General features: G+C 32.4%; 1 protein-coding gene across 1 annotated transcript; it reads left to right on the top strand.

Moving 5' to 3' along the window:
- Positions 1-6,798: 6,798 nt before the first annotated feature.
- On the top strand, positions 6,799-8,754 carry LOC118748679. Its single transcript, XM_036483276.1, is given in 2 exon segments — positions 6,799-7,803; positions 7,805-8,754. Coding segments are annotated over 2 exon segments (1,320 nt in total). The 5' UTR covers positions 6,799-6,934; the 3' UTR covers positions 8,256-8,754.
- The last annotated feature ends 7,426 nt before the right edge of the window (positions 8,755-16,180 follow it).

Here is a 16,180-nt window from a genome sequence, read left to right as displayed (position 1 = left end):
AAGTGTGTGTATGCATGTGTGTACACTTGGCTTGTATGTATGTATACTAGACTGGGTCGCAAATTGAATTATAAATAATTTATAGCCCTTCCTCCCCTTAAATAAGAAAACTTATTTTGATAGGATTTCAGGTTCATACCAATTTCCTCAGAATAGCCAAAGTTCAGTTTTGCTCATAACTTGCTATATGTATGTTACATACAGTTTTAAAGCATTGCATGTGTAGTATATAAATAAGCGTATCCTGGCGTTGCAGATGGTACGTTCGGCAAAAGTTGATAATCTAAAAAGATTTCATGATTCAAGGGAATGTTTAAAGCATTATTTATTAGAAAAAAATATTAGAAATTCTAACATAGAGTATTATAATATATCTATTATGAATTTGTGCTCGGACGTTACTCAAACTTTGAAGCATTGTTGATATAATCATCAAAAGCCTGAAAATTGGATTACATTCCTATTTTCATTTTTGGTTGCCTATTTCTCGGATTCTCCACATACCACTTTCATGTACTCTTGTCCTAAAATACCTACTGATATACGTAGGTAAACTTAAAAATTTCGATTTCTACCAGTCAAAATTTCAATTTAGTTACCATACAATTAAACTTGTTAATACTGTTCTCGAAATAGTAATTCTAATGAATTAAGCTGGGCTGTGTTGACCAAATGCCATGAAGTCTACTTTAAAATCGGTAGTTTATTAATATTTTTTTTGTGTAAGCGTCGACCCGATCTAATTTGTGGACATATGTATATTTGTTGCTCTGTGACTATTTACATAAAAGTTTACTTGCTCGTTGAATGGAGCGGAAACGGACGAGTATTTAGAGGTTGGGATACGGAAATAGGGTTGCGGTAGTTGATAACTAATATACTGAAAATGAGCATTAAATATTTTGCCGTATTAAATAAGAAAATTGAAAACTATGCAATAAGAAGTTATTTAATTTTTATATTTTTATTTATCTTTTTATTTTGGCAATCTTTTATAATTATTAACAATAATAATTTACAATATGTTGTATGCTCATACATATGTATGTACATACATACAAACATACGTATTCGTATACTTATACAAGATAAACAATTTTAATTTTATACTCCACATTGAAATACTCCCAAAAGCTCTTACATAAGGTAACACCTTAACCATCGCCATCTTCCGTTATTCGTCAGTTTCCTTGCCGCGAATTTGCAAATGTTGACTGCTGGGAAGCGTCAGGTTGAAAAATGTGAAAATTTCATGGAAAATAACGTCGCAAGTGTCGGTTTTGTTGAAAATGTTGTAGTTCGGAAAATGCTCTATCAATTGAGTGCAAAAAATTAGTGCGGGCGTTGTTTTTTATGTGCAAATTTCGTGAGTGAAGTGTAAGTGAAAAATGTTATAGTTGCATGCACAAGTATGCAAATGTGTTGTTAGAGTATTCAATGAATTAGCATGTATGTGTAAATAAAAAGTCAAAGTGCGAGTTTAATAAAAATGATTTAAAGGTGAGATTCTTTGAAAATAATAATTAAAATTTATTAGGCTGTACCTACATATTGTTAGAAAGTAAAAGCAATTCAGTATTCAGTTGATAGCTGTCGTCTGAGGTCCGCTCAGTTTTATAAGCACAGTGGTGTTCAAACTGTTGAATGTATGTATGTATGTACATTTTATGCTTAACATTTGATAATTTTTTGGTAGTCAGGGAAGTTTTTTCAAGAAATTTTTAAATTTTATCTGCCCTTAAATCTATCTTAATTTAAAAATTTACTTGAGAAAATGGCCCTCAATGTCACTAAATTTGGAATTTTTCAAAAGAAACAGGAAAATAAATACATACATATTCATAAAACTTTAGTTTATTAATTATGTATATTTATTCAAATAAAAAGTTTTAAAATACAAAATTTAAAAGCTTCAGATAGCAAGTTTTCTAATCTAAATTCTTTATTGACGCTACCTTCTAACACCATAATCATCAAAGTGCCTCATTGGAAATTCATTACCACCCGAGTGCTCAGTTACGCATCTTTTATATACATAGTTATACATATTTGTTCATGCATTTGCACGTATGTATGGATGTGTGTATATACGTATGTACAAATTATTTGTATATTAATTTATATTTTTTACACCCTCACGTGACTACTTAGCACAGTGAGAGTCCGGTGCTCGCTTGGGAATCTGCCACTAATCCTTATCACAGGCCAACAGTCAGCTATGCAAGGCTACTGTTAGAAAGAGAGGGGTGGAGAAAAGAAACACGGTGTTGCGGCACGTGTGGCTGTTTGTTTGTTTTACTGTAATATATGTAGCACTCTCGTTCGACTTCTGTCGCCTGTCGACGGAGGATCCTCGTCATAATTGTGCCACTAATCGGATTAATAAAAAATATATTCGCTTTAATGTATGTATGTATGTATGCATGTATGTACATATGTATACAGGATACAAATAAAAATCAAATTAGCGGCCAAATGAGTGTTGCGAAAAGGGTATGTGCGTGTGTACGTATTTGTGTGACTGTTGAAAAGATAGATCAGTGAGAAAAGCAAAGACGGGTGGCCGGCTCTTAATGCTTATCTCAGTTTTATCGCACTCTCGTTGAGTTTTAGTGTTTTTTTGCCACCTCTTAAGGATTCATACATACATACATACATACATACATATGCAAGCGTGTATATAGAGTAAATGCCTTTTTTTATAAAATTTGTGTCACGTGTTTGTTGGCATTGTCAGTAGCAACACGTGTCGGTAACCGCCGAAATGTGCCGAGCAAAAAAAAATAAGAGAGCACAAATAAAAATTTGGTTTTAAACGATTCACAAAAGTGTGCCGGATACAAATTTCCCCAAATTTTGGGAAATGTTCCGAATAGTACAAAAATGAAAACCAAAGAATTCAAGGCATGCTTCTCCTTCTCCTCAGACTACAGGGCTTCCAAGGCGAGCCGATTCAAAACATGTAGGTGAAAAATCTTTGATTTTGCTCGGACCAAAAATAACCCTCTCGGTCCAGCTCCGGCTACGCTGACCACAGTAATTTTACACAGAACAACTTTCTGCGTTGGCGGCCTTCGATTTTTTTCCTAATTTAAAGAGGCTCGCATGAGGAGCCCTGAAGTCGGAGGAGAAAGAAAATTATGCCATTGAATTATTTGTATTTTCTCTTTAAAGCTGGAAAGGAAGAAAGGTGCCACGCACTTTTATTTTTTTGCACCAGACACTTCTCGGAACACAACCCCAAATTTCGTTATAATTTTTAAAGATTTAAAAAAAAGTCTCCATAAATTTTGATTTCTTTTATATTTTTAGGAATTGTTTTTTTTTTTTATAATGTAAGTATTGAAAAAATTACAAATCAACTTACAATACTTTCAGATTTTCATAAAAAATTGCCCTTACTGAATTTTGGAAGGTTTTAGAGAAAAATACTTTTCGAAAATTTCGCGGTTTTTGCAAATCTTTCATTCACAGATACTTGTTGAGAGTTTCTATGCAAAACTAAAACATTTTCCTAAAGATGGGGTGAAACAATGTTTTAAAAATATTAAATTTTTCTTTTTTTTCTAAAATTTATCAGTTTTTATATGCAATTGTTTTTGGAATTATACGACGGTTTTCAGCCATGTGTAAGATTATTTATATGAAATCTCCAAACAATTTATTTTCGAATTTTTTTAATGCCAAATTACACTTTTTACAAATTTGCATAAACGATTTTCCGAAATAAATAATGCAGTGTGAACTGCCCCTGGAAAAATGCAAATCGCTTTCGAGATATAATTGTTTGCTGCACTAGCAATTTTCATAGTTGCTAAAAGTGTTATGAAAGCAATCGAGTGTTGCCGTGCGACCTGATTTTTGCTAAAACTATGTAAAATAATAAAAATGTGAAATAAAATATCGTAAAGACATGTAACTTATTAACTGTTCTGAAAAGAAGTATTCAAATATTAATAAATTAGACATTTGGTTGCTGATTTGTGCACATTTTTGCAAAAGTCGGCATTCTTTTATATTTCATCCTGAAACACAATCCTAAATTTTGTTCATCTCAACTACCCTGTATTAAGTTCAATTATTTTTTCTACTGTTTTACATCAAATCCATAAACTTCTTTATGAAAATGTTTTCAATTGCTAGTAAGTTTTTCAAATCATCATTTTTTTATATGCACACAAAATTTTGGTAATATAATAGCTAAAAATCGAAAGAAGTATAAGAAAAATAATGCTTGCGAAACTCACTTTATACACAAGGTGTAATTGCTCCTGCAATTACTTTTGAAAATTATTGAGTCGGACAGACAGAAAATTTTCATTTTAATAGGGTCACTAAAAATTTCTTATCACCAGTTTACAATTACAAAAGTAGTAGTTACTGAACATATATTGCACGCATTCCTAAAATCTTATCTTTGTTATTCGTACGTATGCTTTCTAAAATTGTTATTGTCAACAACTTCACACCCACTTACTGCTAATCTCTGACCGCAATGCTATCAGTGTTTTCGAATACGCCCTCTCGCACCCGCCAAAGTGACTTTAATTGACTACAGAGCGGCTTTGCCTATTTATTTCCCTTCACCCGTCTTCAGCGTAGATGCGAATTTTTGCCTATTCCTTTATCTTACAGTCTCTTGCATTCACAACAATGAGTTTCCCATCTATGTTTTTCAATAACTCACTGCCTTCGCTTAGCCTTTTATGTGCCGCTTGCCCTTTTCATCACTCTCTCACAGATTTTTTCATATTTGTGTGTGCACTCAGCCGCATTATCCTTTCAATTATTAATTTTTATACCTTCTTATCGCCTTGCCGCTTATCGTCGACTGGCACGTGTTAATTAACCTTCCGCTGTTGGTATTATTGCAGTCACTACCAGTTTTGATTGTGCGAGGACTTATAGCAACCCTTGTCGTGTTAAGAGTTATGCGCTTAGCGCTCATGGAAGAGGCGTGACTTAACAGTAGTAGGCGGATTTGTCAAACGTCCTTTTTTGCCGCTGCACAAATTTATCCGAATTGCGAGTTTTTCCGTTTTCCTTGTGAAAATTTGTCTGGCTAATCTCTCCTGAAACACTTTTTTGCTTGTTTTTGGGCCTTATTTCTTGCGTTAACTGATGGAGTAGAGTGGAGAAAGAGGTTAGACCTTTTTCTTTACAAAAAAACTTTTGTTTTAAGTTTGCTGGGTAGCATAGCCGCCATTCGAACAAGAAAGAACTAAAAAGTCTAAAAATGATTTTATGGTAATTCGGACCCTCCGATATTAATATCTTTACGGGTAAAATATAAAAAGTTAGCAAAACTTTGAACCGTAAAGTCTCGACATCTAAAAATTTATTATTTACCAAGAAGACGAACGGCTTCTTGGAGATAGAAAAAGGGCTAGTGTTGGTTGCAGCTGGTGTAAACGTGCCAGGAACAGTGGGTCGTCAAGTCAACAGTTTTCAGGCTGTTAGGCCGATCTGGAATGTGTTTTTAAAATCGAAAAAGACGTACGAAGACTATGCACGGCCATAACATGGATTTTAGAAGACTATCCCTTACGACTTAGGACTATCAAATATAGGCAAGATTTCTATTTCAGTTTGATTCGATATTCGATCAGCAGATTCCAAATGTATGAAGGAAGTCTAAATGTATCACTCTAGAGTTAAATTTCCTATGTCCTTGTTGGATTTGATCACAAAACCAACAGTTCGTTTTCCCAATCTTACCGTCGGAAAATTGTCTATGGAAGTCGATTGCTTCCTGCCTTAATCTGACGCCATTTGGCTAAAATCTGTAGATGCTATACATAGATATAGACCACTTATTTTGCCAATTTAACAGGTTGTAAAGTCTGTTTAATTAAATTTTTGGCAGCATGGTGTCGTGAGAAATATTTAGGGATGACCATCAATGGTGATATGACTCCCCTGAGTTTTCAAGATGAGATAGGAGGAAATAGGATCAGTTAAGACGAGTTCAGCTGAGATAATTTAACATAAAATCAAATGAGATAGGGGAAGTCGAGACGAAATAAGATGAGATGGGACGAGAAGTTAAAGTTATATACCTAACATGGGGTAAGGTGAGATAGGATTTTTGCTGGCCCGTAGAAAGAAATTCGGTCTCTGGAAAATTTTAGAGTCTTCTCTGGATGTAATCTAACAGAATAGCTGGTTTTGTAGCTTCTGAAATCTTCCTTATTTCCTCTGAAGCTTTGCAGTCACGCAAACTATTTTCTAAAATCTTACGTGGTTTATAAAGTCTTCTTGTCTTGCTATGTAGTTTATGCGTCCGAAAAACTTTATCCCCTATAGATTAGATTGTGCCAAACAGGCTTATAAGTCAAAGTTGATTTACCCAAGCTCCTTCAAATCCAAATCTAATCTCCACACAATACCTGAAAAAATACTCACAATAAATTAATAAATAAAATCAATCAAATGCTAACGGCGGGGAATGAGAAGAAAAAATAAAGCTAATAGCTTAATTAATGGCGCACAATGACAGCATGCGAAATGCCGGCCGATTAAAAATTGAAGCAAAACAAAAAACGTAAAAATAAATAATCACAAAGAAAATACAATAAAAAAATAAAAAAAAAAACACCACGCGGCTATCGTGAAGTGCTCAACTGGTGGGGGCGCAGCCATATGGTCATCGTTTGCGGGGTAGCGCTGTGGTGCCGCGCAACATACACCTCCGAAAAACGAGCACATCGGCACTTTGTAAGCGATACACTTGTTGACGCTCCAGCTGATAGCGCTAACTAGAAGTTACGAGTAGCTTTTGTTGCACTTTAGCAAGCATGCGATCTGCTACTAACGCCAGTTGCTTGAATTAAGTCGATCGAGGCGAGCGCGTTACGCGGATAACACAGAATTTGTGTAAATAAACACTGGACTAGATTATTTAAATACACGAAAGAAGAAATTGGAACAAGTGATGTATTTATTCGCCACCGCATTTGGCGGGTTTGCCGCTTTCTTGTTATTCCTTGTGCTCGTCATTGTATTGCTGCGCTTGAAGTCACAGCTGATCTTTGGCATCTACCCTGCGAAGGGACTCTTCTATCAACTCAAGTACATCATCGCCTTGTTGCTGGTGAAGCGCCTGCGTCATCGCGTCTACCACAAGAAGGACGAACTCAACTCACCCGAATTTCTTGCACGAATGGACCGTCCACAAGCGTTGAGCGACAATCCACAAAGCTACGATGTTGTCTCTTTCATGGGCGCCAACGAGCAGGGTGAGAAAGTGTTTGTAACATTGGAGCGTCGTCGCCGTGGTGTGCTGAAGGCCTGCCTATATTTGTATCTACCCGAGCATGGCTTGTTTTGCACGCCCAAGCTGCCGGACATGCTTTACTTCACGACAGATGGTACACGCGAGAATGAGGAATTCAAAGGTTGTGGCTTCCACATCTACCCGGAGGAGTCGATGCGCCAATGGCGTATACGCTATGAAGGTGAGCTGCGGCCGGCATCGGACGAGCGTAAGTGCCTGCCAGTGCAGCTCAATTTGCAGTTCACCACTCAAGCACCTTTCTTCTACTACAATCGCGATCTTAGCTCTGCGGTTATTGCGGATTCGGTAGCGCGCGAGGCTTGGAATGACGCCTTCTACAATCTGCTCAAAAATGTCCCCGAAATGGTAGAGAAGCGCATACACTATGAGCAAAGCGGTCAGCTGGTGGGCGAAGTGCAACTAGCTGGACGTGACTTGCCGCTGAAACTGCGCGGCTTTCGTGATCACAGTTTCGGTACCGAACGTTGTCTATCCAATATCAACCGCTATGTCTATGTGGCGGTGTGGTGTGGTAGTGGGTAATCTCAGTCAGCCATCCTTCTTTCTCTCCTCACTCAAAGTTGGTTATGTGTGCACACCGAAGGGCATTTACGAGCCGATAACAGGTTGCAATTTTGAGTTGTACACTTATGGCGAAAAGGGTACTCCACCACGCCACAAGAATTTCATAGTGCAGACCGCAAAGTCGAACTACTTTGTGCAAATTGAGGAACAGCAATCGACGGTGCGTTATCTGGGCGCAGATTGGGCTTCGAAGATCTATAATCAGTTTGTCGCATGCACGGTAAATGGCGTGAAAGGACAAGGCATCACGGAATATTTGTATAGGAATAAGCACGGCGAGCGACCCGAAGCGGTGAGCGCAACAGATCCGGAGTGGTTTCGGCGTGTGAAGAGCTTTGAAAGGAGTTTGAGCCAAGGCGAGTTGGAGGATGATGACGAAGTCTTCTTTTTTTGAAGCAAAATGACAACAGCTGTGAGTTAAAAACCAAAAAAAGGACAGGTCTTTTTAAAAGCCGTCTAAATGCCTTAAACGCTGCGAATCTGTGCTGTGTCTACAAAATACTTACTTTAAAAGGACTGAACATTTTCTCTTTTATATGATTGCCAAAAGATAAAATTAGCTATAGTGCACCAAAAAGTCAGTTATAGTTGGGGTATTTACAAGTCGTAAGTGTCGTATTGTGGCGCGTCGTAAACGTTTTTAACGGCTGAAAATATATTCAAGGGGTTCGGAAGGTACTTACCATAAAAGTCTTATGAAGAATTTTTAAGCTGTTAAAAAATAGTTGGTTGTGGTTTCAAGTCCTCTAAACATTTATTTAATGGTGAGAAGCTTTACTACAAAAGACAATACGATACTTATGACACTTTGTGAACCACATAAGTATTTTATTAAGTAATTTTAAGTGCGAATTGTTATTTATTTTAATAAAAATAAACGAATGAATATTAAATGTTTTTTTTATTCGGTAAAAGTTTTAAAAATACTTTTATATGAATGTACATACATACAGTGTCGGACAAAAGTATTGGAACAGAGAATTTTTCGACATATCTGCAAAGTTTTTTATTCTAATTTATTTTCGATAATTTTTTACACTCCATCTAATTTTAGTATCACAAAGTGCAAGCTTGAAGTTGCTGAAAAAATCGCTTTGATTTTTAGAAATTATTTCTCGCTCAGGTTCGTCCATACAAAGTATGTTCGACAATTATTTTTTGTATGGAGGATGTGAGCAACACTTTCCACTAAAAAAATTGCCAAAAATCTACGCGATTTTTTAGATACTTCAAACTTGCACTTTGTTATGCTAAAATTGATTGGACTTTAAAACTGCATACTTACAATAATTCTATCTATCTAAAATCTGAAAAGAAAGTTGCAAATTAGTATGGAAATTTATTGAATTTTCCTGAGTTTTGCACATAGTTTAGAGATTTGTTTTTAGGTTTTTTTTTGGTGAAGTACGAACTCTATTTTGATTAAAAAATATTGAAAATAAATTAGAATAAAAAACTTTGCATATATTACGAAATCTCTCTGTGCCAATACTTTTGTCCGGCACTGTATATAATTACATACGTAATTTTTTCAGTAAATGCATATCCGGAGATTTGTTATTGTTCAAGCAGCAATAAAATTCCACAAATACCAGATATAGATTTGTTTTGTTCCAGATTTAACAGTCGTGACCGGAGCTTTGTAGTTCTCTTCAGAGAAAATAGCATGAGTACTATTTGAATCCGGAGAAGACTCGAAATATTCCAAACTATTTGCAGCTAGAAATCGCATGACCAAAATTTGTACGAAATATACCTTCCAGGCTAGAGGTTTTTATTAACTCCATAATAATTAAAATTAATTAATAATAAAAAATTTAATATTTGACCAAAATCTCCTTTGACAGTATTATAAACGGTAATCTGGCAAGCACATCCGCCTTGAGGCTTCCTGTTAGTTTCTGTGCTTCAATATGCAGCTCTCTGTGGTCTAGCTCTCTACCAAGAATGATTTGTTTACTACATACATCGTGGCACTCTGCCTATATTCCTCTCTTACATAAAAAACGTTGTCATAGGCCTTTATTCATATTTCATTCGTAGTCAAGTCTGCAATTCTTAACCAGTTAGTTAAAATGCTCTTAGAGACAAAAAAAAAACTGGCTTGGAAAGCGAAATTTATTTTTCCTTCTTCAACCATTAGCAGCAACTGCAAGCTTATTTACCTAGTGCGTTAATCTATGAGTTCAACTATCACACAAATAACTTGAAATTATAATATTTTATCTCTTATTTCTGATTTATTTTCCCCATTATTGATAACCCAATGACGTACTTACTCCCATGACACAGATTTACGAGTGAAGTTTTTATCAATCTGGATTATGTGATTTATTTATTTTTTATTATGTGATTATTTAAATGAAATTTTCAGCTGTTTAGTTCTTACCAGAAAGCCTGAATATCCATTCAGTGTCTACTTTCTTAGCCCTTTTATTATCGAACTTGAAATACGTTTCGTTTGTTTCATAATCATAAACATGAGAGGCATATGGATTTATCCCCATTGTAAATTAATATAAATGCATCGTATAAGAAAAATATAAATAATATTGATTAGCCGCTGCTTATCAATGAAAACAAAAAAAAAAAATTCCTCAGATTAGTGAGAAGTATTCACTGTCAGGTGTGGCTACTAAATCAAAGAGAATTTATTAAATAGAAGCGGATGCATACGTAAATATGTACATAAGTATGTAGGCTAGATTTCTATAGAAATAAAAGTATATCATATAGATTTCTACATTTCCTTGGCGTTTTCATTAACGCTTATTTGCAAGTATGTTTTGCTCGTATTTTAATTACCCATTTTATTTTGTACGAATATTTACAAAACTAGCCACTTATTGTACTACAACCTACAGTAGCGATCTAATTAGTGGCATACTCGTATAATTTCCGCTTAACAATCTCTGTAATTGTATGTACTACTCACCTATCACCTCACTGTGCATCAATTTTAGTAGAATCAAGTATGACTCAACGCAGCAACGAAACCAGTTTTGCTATAGAAATTCTTTTATTATAATTGTTCTCTCAACGAGATTTTAATCAAAAGAGGTTTAATAAAAAAAGAAATCTCTGAATGAGACATCTCGGACGTAACCGGTTGTGCATTTGTTAGCGGTCATCTAAATGCTTTAATAATTTTGTAAGAAAGGAAGGAACAATTGGAGAAATTTACATAGGGTTGGATAAGATAGGTTATATAGGTTAGGATATTAAGGATAGGGTACGAGGGGATACGGTAAGATATGCTAAATTGTATAAGATAAGATAGATATGTATAAGATAGGATGGGATAGGATAGGATATAATGTAATAGGATAAGATAGGATAGAGTATAGGTTGGGGGAAAAAAGATTCAGATAAGAGAGAAAAGGGGAGAAGAAAATAGGATGGATTTACATAATGGAATAGGAGGGGATATGATAAGATAGAATAAGATAGGACAGGATATACATATATGATAGGAGAGAAATTTGCTAATAGAATAAGAGTGCATAGATTAGTAAATAAAAAGATTAGATTAGCTTCTTACTTTGCTGCCTAAGATTCTAATGTTTTCACATTTTCTTTGATCATCAACATAGTCGAAGGAAAAAATATCTACTTTTCGTTTCGTTTAGTTAAAAATATAAATTTCGCTTTTTAATTATTGTTTTTACGTCAAATTTTATTGTAGCCTTTGAATTCTATATCTAGCACGTTTTAGTGTAAATAAACAATAAACATAAGCTCATTTACAGTTATAAAGTATTTAGAATGCGAGTAATTTTTTGACACCATTTTCGATCGGCTCGAATAATATTTTTTTGTTTTTATAAATTATTTTGACACAATTTAATTTTTTCACTATTTTTACATTTAGATTTTTATTTGCGTTTTTTTAAGGAAATACACATTTCTCAATTAATTTAGCTTTCTTATTAATTGTTCATGCTGTATACATATATTTTAAGCCCCATTTGTAAGCTTGTATTATTATATAAAAATTATATATTTAATGGTTAAGCAATTGTGTGGTTCGATTTTGTATACTTTTTTCCTACTGCATGCTTTTTCTAAGTCATTTAGTAAATTACTAAGTATAAAATATTTTTAATTTACTTTTATTTTGAATTTGTAGTGTTTCCAAATTCTTGATACAAATTTGATTTACTTACTCAGGCGAATTCTGCTATTCACTTCAGTGAAAATCACTTGAATTCGAATTGTATGGTGTTAAAATTCACTCGGAATTGAATTGTATAACCTGCCTGACTAATTTATTTAAATATTTTAATATTCTATTTTTATTGGGATTTTTAATTTTTCTCAGTTAAGATTAAAATGTTACATATAACACAATTGTTTTATTTTTTACAATGAATTTAAACCATTATTTTCTGTTTATGTATTTTATTTATGTACGTATATATGTATGTATGTATATTTTTTTTGATGTTGGGGTTTTCCAGTTTTTTTGAGTTAAGTGAAGCTATCCTCGAGAAAAATTAGTATGCAGCTATAATTTTTAAAAATGTGAAATAAGTTTTCTTTACCAAAATTATGGAAAAAGTTTTTTATACAAAAAAAAAATTGTTTCCATATACAATTTTTTTTAGATAAATAGTTTTTTTTTTATAAAAAATGAGTTTTTATTTAAAAAAATATATTTTTAAATACCCTTTTTGGTGAAAGGTAAAAAAGGTGTTTACGCAAATTTAATCCTTTCCTTAAACACATATTTACGTATGCAGTTTATGGCTCTCTAAATTCTAATTTCATGTTGTTTGTTTACTCTAATTAATTCTTTATTTTTTTGTTTAATTTCTTTTATTTATTTGCTAATTTTTTAAATATAGACATATACACACATATTTCTATTATTTGAGATCGTAGTATTACAGCTTGAATATTTCCAATAATTTACCAGTCAACTTTTTCACGCTGAAAAAATTAAATTTAATGTTTAATAAATTTTTAAACTAAAATTTGCAGGGATGTGTTTCAAAACTATACTTTTTAAAATCAAAAATAACTTAATATTGTTTTATTGAAAATACCTTTATTTTTTTAATTTTGAAATTTGAACAAAAACTAGCATGTTCTTGGTTTTGAGATTGAGTGATGTTCCTTAAATAATTTACCAATCAACTTTTTTTACACTGAAAAATTCAATTTAAGGTTTAATAAATGTTTAAACTAAAATTTTCGCGGATGTGTTTCAAAATTATACTTTTTAAAATTAAAAATAACTCAATATTGGTTTATCGAAAATGCTCTGATTTTTTATTTTTTTTTTTAATTATGAAATTGAAATAAATCTTGCCTGTTTTTGGTTTTGAGATTAAGTGCTGTGAAATTGGAGGGGGTTTCTAATAAAAGTAAGAAAAACACAGTTTAATTTTTTTAAACAAGTTGCATGAAATAATTTATTTTATTATAAAAATAAATAAGTATGTATATTAAGGCAGAGTAATTTAATTTCGAAATTTTACGTTCGAATCTAAACAAAAATGGTGAACGAACTGTATACCAAAAATGACGTTAAACTCCCCCAAATTTTAAAAGAAAATTCTGTGTATTATAATTTTTTCGGAACGAAATTAATTTATCGTTTACAAAATTTTGTCTTTTCTTCATATTTAAGAATCTACTTCACAAAACCGAGAAAACAGAATAAAATTGTTTGGTACAATGAAAAATAAATTTCGAGTAAAAAAGTTGCAATATACTATTTTTTTATTTAAAAAATTGGGAGAATTTAAATTTGCTATACACTTTCTTGACAAATTTTGCTCCAAACAAATTGCTCCGCCCTAATTGTGATTGCATATGTACTTATGTAAGAAATAATAACAAACAAGTTAAAGAAGAAACTATGTTTGTTTAAAATAGGCTAAACAAGCAAATATAGTAGACGATATGCACCAACAATTAATTAAACATTTTATATATTTGTAATTAATGTGTCATAACTTCGAGTAAAATTATTAAAAACTGCCCCTATGGAGGACAAATAGAATATTTTTTTTAATTTTAATTCTTTATTTTTATGGAATCTTATTTGTTTAATACTTGATATTATTATTTTAGATTTTATTTTTAGCTTATATTTTATATGCACAATTTTTTAGTACAGTTTGTTTTATATTTATTTTTAAAGTCATAAATTCAAACACATAATTTTATATTTATTTTCATTTGTTTTTGTAAACACGTAGCTATCTTTTGCGATCTTCTTAACTAAGTCGCCACTTCGTCTTAATTTTTCTCCCACATTTAAAAATACATATGTACGTATATATAATCAGTTTATTTTTTAGCTTGATTTGATCATTTATTTAATTTACGCTTATTTATTGAGTTGCTGTCTACCATTTATATTTTACCTCCACACCACTACCCTACCTAACGCAAGTGAGTTCGTCTCCTATCACGCATGCTTTTGGATACCAAATACATATTTGTTGTTGGTATCATCTACATACATTTGTTTTCGTAGCTATCGGCTATTTTTTTTTGTTTTGTATTATTTAGCTTGAGGCGTATCTGACTCGACTGGCATTCCACTGCACTTTGGACCAACGCAGAATGTTCAGTAAAAAAATTTGCCGGCCCACTGCATACAGCAATGCTGCTTTCGCTATGCCGCTCAAATGTTGTTTATTATTAAATAATGAAATGTGTTGTTGTGGTCGATGAAACGTTGATCGTTTTGTTGAGTGTTGAAATACAAAGAGCAGTGGTGACTCGCTATTTTTTTTTCACTTGTTGCGGTTTTTTGCTAAAGGCATAATTGTATGAAAAAAATCATACATTACATTAGGATGAGCGAATTTCTGTGTAAAAAATTAGCCTGTCTCGGCTTGGAAAAAATTGCTAGAAAGTAAAAAAATTTAAAATTTTCACAAAAAAATATACTTTCTAATCGACGTAAATAACGATTTGTGCACCTAGTACTTGCTTTGTGAATCTAGTGCTTAAGCTGTACTTTTAGCACCAGAAATAGCTTAATGATCACCGACTGTGGTGATGGTTCGACCATTGAACAATGTTATATGCTGAAATAATATCAAAAAAGGAAGGTAACTTTAATGGTACAACTTGTTCTACTTTGCATCTTGGCTTCAGAACTGGAAGGAATATTTCAAAAACTCCTCTGGTCGTTTTAGTCTTCTTCAGCAGTCTTACTCAATGTGCTTTGCTTTTTTAATTGGGGAGAGTAAAAACCGCACCAGCCTAATAGTGATTTGTATGCTATCTATATACTTCTAAATATATATGTATATGCATATATATATATATATATACATATAGGGGAGTTGCTTGCTTTGCTTCGACTTACACATCCTATACTCGTTAATTTACATTTTGTTTATATGTATATTTATGCATTTATTAAGGAGTTTATTTATTTGCGTATAAAATATTGCATTACAATTTAAATGTTTGCATTATTCTAGCGTATTCCGATTTGCTATAATTTATTTATTTTTTTTTGTGGGGGTGTAATTGCATGCATGCATATAAACACACACACATATTGTTTGAATGGATAAAAACTATTAAATATAGTTTACGCGAATTAAATTTATTTTGCATATTTTTTTTCATTTGACAATTCATATTTTCTTATAAAATACGGCCTTTTTGCTATAATTTTATTTTACATACATATGTATGTAACTTAATATCAAAGATTTGCTTGGTTTATAATGGTGAGTGATTTTTATAATTTCTTATTTTTAATTTTTTTCTAAACTTATTTTTATATTTTTACCACTATGTTATTTAAAACTTTTGAAGCCATGGAATTGCATAAGTAAATTTCGTGTTCATGAAAAAATCACTTAATTACTAAAGTCACAGAGAAAGTCGTATTCAATTTCGAAGCTACCGTAAAATTATATAGCCAAAAAAAGAAAATTTCTTTTGTTTTTTAGGCAAACGAGATTAGTCAATTCCTACATATTTTGAGACCGTTGAGTCCGAATCGAAAATCTGCATAACAAGGCTTGTTCAGTTTTCCTTTCTAGCCTTCAAAAATCTACCACATTTAGAGCTTTTCGACATTAATTTTTTTTTTACCAAATTCTAATTACTTAATTACACTTCGTAGCACAGTTTCCAAAATTTCTAAATTCTAATTTGTACTAATTTGTACCGCATTTTAGACAAACTTATGTTTAGCTGAGCATTTAACAAATTTTATTGGGTGACAAAATTAATAAACGATATTAAAAGATTTCGACATAAAAAAAATATGAAAAGAATAAAAATTTAGAATCTCATAGTTGCTGTAGGAATAAAATCACTTTCATAGAATATTTA

This window comes from Rhagoletis pomonella, unplaced genomic scaffold (assembly GCF_013731165.1).
Source record: "Rhagoletis pomonella isolate Grant_MI unplaced genomic scaffold, Rhpom_1.0 Rhpom_scaffold_00013, whole genome shotgun sequence".
Classification (NCBI taxonomy): domain Eukaryota; kingdom Metazoa; phylum Arthropoda; class Insecta; order Diptera; family Tephritidae; genus Rhagoletis; species Rhagoletis pomonella.
This window is presented reverse-complemented; position numbering and strand designations above follow the sequence as displayed.